Here is a 9173-nt window from a genome sequence, read left to right as displayed (position 1 = left end):
TAATGAACAGTAGCATTTTATAAATTCAAGCAAACTGTTCCACTGGTTCCAGAATTCCTGGCATTAAATGCCTAAATTTTCATATAAGTTTATGCTGTCCTACAGAAAAAAATTAAAGTACGCAAAAAAGAAAGAAATACTTGGATCACAAATGAAATATTGTTTTAAAAAGATTTCTTGCTGAAATTTACTAAAATGTCTTGTCGAAACTTACAGAAAAAATGTATTTAAAAAATTCAAAATTTATTTCCGAAACCGAAAGTGATGAAAGCAGCGAAATCATATGTTGTCTTAAACAAAGTTTTCTTCTAAAAATGTTTCCAAAACCGTTTAATGTAATATATTAAAGGATATTATTAACAATAAAAACGAAGCTTACAAACAGATTAAAGTTCAAAATTGAAGATAAATTTGTGGAGGAAGAAGCTGAGATCGCCATTGAGTTTAATAGACATTTCGCGTCTGTTGCTTCTGATCGAGGTCCGCGGCAGGCAGTCAGAGCCCCAGGTTACTCACACACGAAGACAGAATCCAGTAGAATCAATGTTACTGGCACCTGTACTTGCGGTCAGCAGCTCCAGGCAAAAAAATCGACCGCTCTAAATTTATTGTCCATATGCATTTTGAAAAAATGTGCCAAGCATATTGTGTGCCTTCTGACTTAATTGTTTTTTCAAACAGGAATTTTTCCATCCATCCTGAAAACTTATAAAGTATATCCTATTTTCAAAAATTGGACCGACCCCCATTAAAAATTATCGTCCAGTCTCAATTTTGACAACTATAAGGGAAATTTTCGTAAACATATTTTTGAGAAGAATGTTTTGTTTTCTTAGCAAACACAACCAGCTCCCTGAAGTTCAATTTGGCTTCAGAACTGGAAAATCGACCGTAGACGCAGTAGTGTCTGGTATAAATGGTTGTAAAGGGTTTATAGTATCGGAATCCCACCATAAGTATATTTCTAGACTTATCCAAAAGCATTCGACTGTGTTGTCCCCAGACCTGTATTAATCCCAGGACATACGAGGTGTGCCCCTGTCGCTGATTAGATCATTTCTAAGCCACAGAACGCAAATTGTTCAAATTTATAATCACCTTTCAAGACCAATGGATTTGAGCTATGGAGTTTCCAAGGCTACATCCTCAGTCCAATTCTGTATGAGGGAGTACTCAGAATGAAGAATAAGATTACTTATCTAACAAGATATAATATGAGTGATTATTGGAAATTATAATGTCAGTTAGTTATCTTTGATGTCTTTGTTAATCCTTAAAACAACTTAAGATTATCAAGGTCTAAAAGTCAAAGAATTTAATGACAATAGAAATTTTTCATTTTTGCGTCAAAATTTAGGAATTACGAGTGAGGACTGAAGACGAAACTCAAATAAGTAGTTCAGGAAATTATATTATCGTGAAGAATTAAAATTTGAGTCTATTTCCATGACAGGACTATAATAATTTTAATTTTTTATTAGATATTGTAAATTAAATGTAGGAAGTTCGTTCTAAATACTTATGTATTGCACTTATAAAGATTTGATGACAAATATGTCATTCTGATTTAACATATGTTATTAACAACAAGCAAAATAAATGTCGGTCAACTATTTACTTAAAGAAGTATACAGTATTGATAAACTGTTACTGAGGTAAGTTAAACTGAAGAAAGTGTATCTTTATTTAAACGCGCATATTTTAATTACATTGCTAAAATGACTAAGTTAGGCAAACGTCTATAATAAAGCTCTTGATGAGAACTGGGACTTTGATACAAAAGCATTGTCAGAAGTTAACAGCCGTGAACTTGATTTAGTGTCTCTCAGTACAACTGGGTCTTCCACATCACGTCGATCCCTGCCTTTAGTTTCTTTGCAGTTCCTCCACATGTATTATTCTATTGACCAAACACGTTTCTCTTGAGAGAGTTTGAAATATTTCCTTTCTAATAAAAATGTACTACTTTTCAAAACCATATCGGTTAATTTAAAGTCGCTTCTCTTTGTTTGGAAAGATATTGAGAGTGTAGAATTAAAAACTTAAATTAAATAAATAATTTGGGAGCCAATTTAATAATTAAGTTAAAAAAGGATGACATCTTACCGTCTGGGTTGAAACATTTACTGGATTAGTTTTAACGTCTGAAAACCAAGAGTAAGTAGTACATAATATTCGCATGATTTCTCAATAGAATACGCTATATTAAATTAAACTGCATCAAAGCAGTTATAAAAATAATTTTCTTTAAAAATCTGTTTTTAGAAAATAAGGACACAAATATCCAGTCCTTGAGAAGGCCTACGAATAAAATAGTGTCCATATTTGGAATATACAAACTAGTTAAGTGATAGGATGTACAAGGAACTCATATCGAATAAAAAAATACAAGTAACTTACACTCATTTAATAATTTGGATCCATAACATTCATTATTTTAAGAGGGTAGATTACATAGAACTGTTTAATAGCATTTTTCATATTTAATAATTTACTTTACTAATAAATATGTTTTAAAACATTTAAGCGCTGTAAAAATTCCAGAGCTTTATAATAACATTTTATAATAAATAAATAAAATTTTCATATATATTACGAAGTAAACTTATATAGTTAGTTGGTTATGTGTCATATTAATGAGTTACTTATGTGTTATATTAATCCTACTGCATTCATTTAGTTTACAATTCTAGAGTAAAATATAAATATTTGCCTCTTCGTAAGGATTTAATATTAAACTAATTAATATACAAAACAATATTTAAATAAAAAAATCAAACGCAATAAACTCTTCAGAAAAAACTAAAAATGCTTGTGAAGAATAACGTTATTCTTTGCATAGCAGAATTAAAAAGGTTCACGAAAGATGAGGTGTTTGCAAAAGGGACTTGTACCGTGCTCAGTACAGGAGCTGTTACTAAGGGAATATATGTTTGTTTGGACTGTTGTTTTATTGGCTGAGAGTCTGGTTTTTCTGTGGTCGTATCTATGTATACTCTTATTGCTGTTATCTTGGCAGCCTGACGCCCAACTCCTCTTGAGTAGAATACTCCATCTTCTTCGTGTCCTGCTGCCGAAGTAACCTTCTGTTGTAAAATCTATGAAAAGAAAAATCTAACAACATATGAAAGATCTATAGTAGATATAATATTATAATAATATAGAAGTGGCAACAATAGAATCTTGATTTAATAACTTTGATAAAAGAACTTGAAATGAGTACAATTTATTGCATAACAATCCGATTTCAGGATTTTTAGTAGGCCTACATACAAACGTAAACCAGTGTTTAGAAATGTAAAATGTGTTAATGGTAAATAAATAAATAAAAGTTGTATATATTTTTTGTATATATTATTTTCTCTGAAAGATTATATAGACAAACTTAATATTTTATGTTTGATATAACGTATATGTCTAATTTCATGAAATTATATTGATTTATCCCTCAGAATGACCAAATGTATTCTTTGAAAGTTCCAAATTATAAAAAATAATTGGTTTTTAAATTGGTGATTCAATCTAACTAGAGAGATTTAGCCATAATTAACACATTTGTTTTTAAACTTTTTCATATGTTAAAATTTTGAGTTTCCTTTTAAAGAAAAACGTAAAGACATTGTTAGTCGTACCTGACTTAGCTCAAATAGATATACATATAATAAAAACTGTATTTAACAGTCGGCTGTAATGGCTGCCATCTTAATTTTAGTGACATATGAATAATTTTAAGCACTCTTTCTTTTAGTAGTTGAATTGGTTTCTCATTCTAATGACATGATTAACACGTATCCAAACGCTCATCTTTGTTACATTTGTTAATTACAAATAAAATTTTGTATATGTAATGTATTTTAATAAATATTATAAATAAAAAGTATGAACTAAAAAAAAAACTAAAACGCGATTGGAGGCGTTTTTTATCTTTGTAATTGGAGAACCCATATTTCTACGCCCAAACATAATCCCATAAAAGTTTTTAAAGATTATTCTTACCTCGAAAAAATCAAGGTTGATTCATTATATATGGCTTTTAAGAGTGTAAAAGGATCTTTGCACTCTATGCTGCAATATATTTGAATGTTTATGCAATTTCAATCAAAAAAACGTTTTAAAGAGGTTTAGGATCAATATAAAGATCTAGATTACCAAATTATTATTATTTTTTGAGCTGAGAACTTTATCTCACATTCCAACGTACTATTTGTCCATACTTAATGTAGTTAATTTCCAGTTTATAATTCTTGTCACGTTTCAAATACGTTTGCACTTTATTTATTGCGATTGGCAGACACATTTATCACGCTGGGTATATATTCACTAGACGCCCCAGTACACATGCTAAATATGAAAGTGTTTAAAATATATAAAGATACGTATATTGCTCAACACTTCAGCATAGACGTGGATCGATATTATTTATAGGCTCGCCTTAAAAAGTATTATATTTTCAAATATATAAGAGATTTATTCAATCTAATTTTGCATATTATTCAGTGTAGACCAATCTCTAATAAATGAATAAGTGGTGCTTACGTAAAGATATTTCGTAATTTCAAAATAATTTCAACACGATATAAAATAATCTGAATGAACCGAAGTTAATTTTGTATCACACCACATTTGTTTTAGAACATTATAGGTAAATTAATCGGCTTAAAAGTCTTAGTTGTACATTAACATTTTATGATTAAATATATTAATGTTTGTCATGGGGAAGACCTATTCTATAGGCTATTTTAATTGCGAGTATTGAGCACCATTCAGAGTTGTCAAACAATTACCATACCTTAACTAGGACAAGGACGAAAATTAGATTTCGTGAGGACGTTACGAGTATAGAGCTGAACATCGCCTGTTGAAACAGTAGCTCTCCAACACCAAATGTATGTACGAGTATGTAGGAACATGGAGCGTAACTAACAAAGTTTGACATGCGTCTGGAATCCCCTGACATGTACAATTCTAAATGTTGCACCAATCTGCATAACTTGCTATTGGATAACACTGGAAACTAGAGAACTAGGTCAGGATAAGTTACTTGTAATCCTGAATGCACAAACGTCAGGAGGCAGAAAATACCACGATTTTAAATAAAAAATTGGAATAGTTTTAATTAATTAACATTTATTTGAACGGAAATGAACTTAGTTCATAACAAAATCACTCTTTCATAACGATAACGTCTTGCCTAAAAAAAAATTGTACGCTATTTATTTATTTATATTTATTCGAAGATGGTCATCGAACGAGTTCCTCTTGAGATGGAGAAGTCAATGACACTGAGGAGACCAGGGCAGTCAAGCAGTCCATCACCAGTTTGAAAAGAGTCACCAAGTCCGTGAGCTGACGTCTTCTATGTAGAGGTAGGAGGTTAAATTGACTCTCAACTTCGCTTATAGGAGTTGTGCGGTAAGTGAAACCCAACCTGGAGCCAAGCATCCTGATGAAGCGCTCCTGGATACTCTGTAGTTGGTCGATATTGTTGAACTGGTAGGGCGACAAAATGACCGATCCATACTCCAGAACAGGGAGAACCAGAGACTTATACAAAACGGCAATAGTGTATGGTGAGTTGAAGTGTTTCGTGGATCAAAATATGAACCCCAATAACGAGTTAGCTCTTGCGATGATTTGTAGAATGTGTTCCTGGTGGCTGAGAGAAGGTGACATAATTACCCCCAGATCCTTGACCTTATCCACTCTTCTCAATAAAGTGTTGTTTAAAGAATATTCATTGGTGAAAGTATTAGCACCACGTTTGTAGGATAAGACAACACAATTAGTCGCATTCAACTCCATTCCGTTCGCACGACACCAGTCTCCAATGTTGTTCAGAGAATTTTGCAATGCTTCTTGTCCCAGGTTAGTGGGGACTTTCTGAAAAATCTTCATTATCATCGGCATACATAAGGAAGTTCGTGGTAATAACACTTCCAATGTCATTCATAAATATACTGAAGAGAAGGGGGCCCAGATGCGATCCCTGAGGGACTCCTGATAAAAATCTAAAGGGCTAGAGGCAAGGCCATAACATTTGACGATAAGAAATCTGTCTTTCAGGTAACTCTCCAACCACCTTAGGAGTGAGCCACGCACACCATAACCATCAAGTTTTGCAACCAGCAGGTGGTGGTTCACTCTGTCGAAGGCCTTTGATAAATCTAAGTAAACGCAGTCCACCTGGCTTGAGTTTCCAAAGGCCAACATTACATATTCCTGAAACTCGAGTAGGTTAGAAATGGTTGAACGGGGCTGTAGGAAGCCATGCTGTTCCAGGTATATGCACTTCCGCAAATTAAAGTATAGGTGGTCCAAGATTATGTTTTCATATAGTTTTGCAATAGCAGACTAGATCACAATAAGTCTGCAGTTCCTCACATTTTTACGGTCGCAGGACTTTAAAAAGATGGGCATAACAAAACCCCGCTTTAACACAGAGGGAAAACACCAAGCTTTAACAGGGCAGTGAACAAGACAGCAAGATGTGGAGCCAGAACAGGAGCGCAGAATGTTAATACAAGCGGAGGGATCTCATCTAGTCTCCCAACCTTGGTGGCATCAAGTGCTTTAAGCCTTTTCTCTACATCTGTCGGTGATATGGAACACGGAGGAACCGTGAAATTCCTCCCAAAGTCACATGTAGGAATAGCGACAGCTGCATCACTAAAGACAGTAGAGAAGTAGTCAGAGAAAAGTTCACACTTGTCCACTGGAGTTTCAGCCACTTTAGAGTCGAAATTCAGAATGGTAGGAACAGTAGAGTCACTCTTTATGCTGTTAATGAGGGTCCAAAATGATTTGATGGTAGTAGGTATACTATTTTCAATATTACTAGTGTATTTGTGAAAACAGACCCTGGTCAGGTCTTTGCATTGCCTTCTTAAATTACGGAAAGTTTCTAAATGTGGCTTTCCAGTCATCATGTACTTTTTGTGAGCAATTTTCTTATCAATAATGAACCGCTTAAGACCGTTAGAGAACCATTTGAGAAAGCTTGTTGAGTAAATGTTCCTCAGGGGAGTGTTCTTGAGCACAGTTTGGCGTATACTTTTACATAAACTGTTAAAATAAGCTTCCTTGATGATTATAGTAATAGATAGCTAATAACTTGTAGTTCATTGAATATGGAATCCATATTGCGACGGCAGAAATCATGCACATATCTTGCACATATGTTCGCAGAGAAAGGGGCCCTTTCTAAGTTCAAAAAGATGGAAAGCGCCCGATGGCGTGCATCTTCTGAGATTAGTACGTCCTGAGCTGGGAACACTACAGAGTCAGGGATGGATGAGAAAACGAGATCCAGATATACATCTCTGAAATTGGGTGTAGTTAATTTGTTGCAGATTGTGAAAAGACGCCAAGTTAATCAAAATTCGAGATGCCTCAGAGATTTTTCGCATACCACAGGCAGACCAATCCATGTTAGGCAGGTTGAAATCGCCCATCAATAATACATTTTCAGAGTAACCAGCACAGGCAATAGCTTCAATAACAGAGTCACATAAATCATTGTAAGTAGTGGCTGGCTGGTTTGGAGGAATGTATACTCAAACAAGAAGATCGGAGCCTGATAATAAGGTGCAGGACAAAAACAAACATTCTGTAGCACAATAATACGTATCCAATAAATAGCTAGGATAGTGTTGCGCACAGCGACAAGTACACCGCCTCCGCTTGATTTTGCACTAGTAGCCACTGATCTGAAGTATCTGTATATATTAAAATCAACAAGGCCAAGTTCTGAATTTTGAATTTCCCGGCAGAGATTTGTTTCCACCAGGGCAATAACATCATAAGAGGAAATAGTCAAATTAAGAGCAAGTTCAGTCAATTTGCTTCATCGATAAACGTAAGTTTAAAGTTTATGTTATTTCAACTATTTTGATGTGTTTATAATTTGACAAGATTAACTTGAACTGGATTTGTAGAACAATATTGTTATTGAAAGTTGCACAGATAAAATATACTTGCAGGTCTCGCAATCTTGTACGGAGCGGAGATAATAAGGCATACACATGTATAATGTAATCACTTACACAGATCCCCTCCTCCCACAAACCCATCACTTCGGCTTGTTGCTACGTAGTAGTTTGAATGTTTGCAACCTTGGTCCAGAGCCTCATAAAAACCAATATTTTTCAGGAAACTTACATTAACATGTAATGGAATATATTTCTTATTTTTAATAATGTTTTAAAATTTGTTGTCTATTCTGCGTTTTGTATTTGCTCAAAATATACAGGATTTTTGTATACCAAAAATATACTAAAAATATACCAAACCAATAATTGTTTTTCATTGCTAAAACATACACATTTTATTTTAATAAGCAAATATGCCACATTAAACACCAATAATATGTTGGAAATAATAATTGTTTTCCATAATGAAAGATAATTTATATTAGTTTATATAGAAATTACTAATTTTTTTTTTTTTTTTATTCAAGTCATAGTATCATACTCTATAGAGTGACATTACTCCGCGTGAGATTCTACAAATAAGATTTTTGTAAAAGGAATCATCATGTACGAACTATAAATGCTTAATATAAAATATTCCGTCGGAAAGTTGACCATTTGTGTGTTATAACTACGATTGTTTGTTTAAAGTGATGAATGAGTTTGACTACAAAGCTCATAAAATTATGTGTTATAGCACAAAAATGATTTGCTTCAATATGGAACACTTTAGATTAAGCATTTATAGGAAGTGCATGATTTCTGTTAAAAAATCTATTTTCAATGATTGTATTTAGTGTAGGCGTAGGCTTCCTCAGTATATTATGACCATCCGCTCATATCGTTTCCATTTCCTCATGTTTTCAATTTAATTTCATTCGTCACTAAACATTCTGCTTTTGCTAGACAGTTTAGTTTTACCTTTTTCATCAAATTTAATTATACCACTATATTCACCACGCCCCATAGCTGCTACACTAACAAAAAATGTTCTTTATACTCACTAAAAGCGGCATTTGCAGGTTTCTTGAGATTTTTCCACTTCACAGTTTGTAACTTTTTAAAATTTTAGAATTTTCCGTGTCTTATGTGAAATAACTCACAACAACTTCAACTATACTTCCGTCATTTACATAATAACATTATTCTGTATAACTTCCTTACAATTTTCAGTGAAAGTGAGTAAATAGGAATATTCAGTCACAA

The 9173-nt window shown here is 33.3% G+C and overlaps 1 protein-coding gene across 1 annotated transcript; it reads right to left on the bottom strand.

The window, feature by feature from the left end:
- Positions 1 to 2594: 2594 nt before the first annotated feature.
- LOC124363856 lies at positions 2595 to 4900 on the bottom strand. The gene is made up of 2 exons (XM_046819116.1): positions 4790 to 4900; positions 2595 to 3098 (listed from the first exon to the last, which is right to left on the bottom strand). The coding sequence occupies exons 1-2, from the start codon at positions 4850 to 4852 to the stop codon at positions 2793 to 2795; spliced, it is 369 nt and encodes a 122-aa protein (XP_046675072.1). The 5' UTR covers positions 4853 to 4900; the 3' UTR covers positions 2595 to 2792.
- Between the last annotated feature and the right edge of the window lie 4273 nt (positions 4901 to 9173).

The sequence above is a fragment of the Homalodisca vitripennis genome, chromosome 5, assembly GCF_021130785.1.
Source record: "Homalodisca vitripennis isolate AUS2020 chromosome 5, UT_GWSS_2.1, whole genome shotgun sequence".
NCBI lineage: Eukaryota > Metazoa > Arthropoda > Insecta > Hemiptera > Cicadellidae > Homalodisca > Homalodisca vitripennis.
The sequence above is the reverse complement of the archived record's forward strand: the minus strand, read 5'-3'. Positions and strand labels throughout refer to the sequence as shown.

Excerpts from the sequence above, each read along its gene's own strand:
- LOC124363856 (XM_046819116.1), bottom strand. The coding sequence starts at position 4,852 with ATGTTCAGCTCTATACTCGTAACGTCCTCACGAAATCTAATTTTCGTC. Across the intron at positions 3,099-4,789 it reads TCGTCCTTGTCCTAGTTAAG|ATTTTACAACAGAAGGTTAC; the intron begins GTATGGTAATTG and ends TTCTTTTCATAG.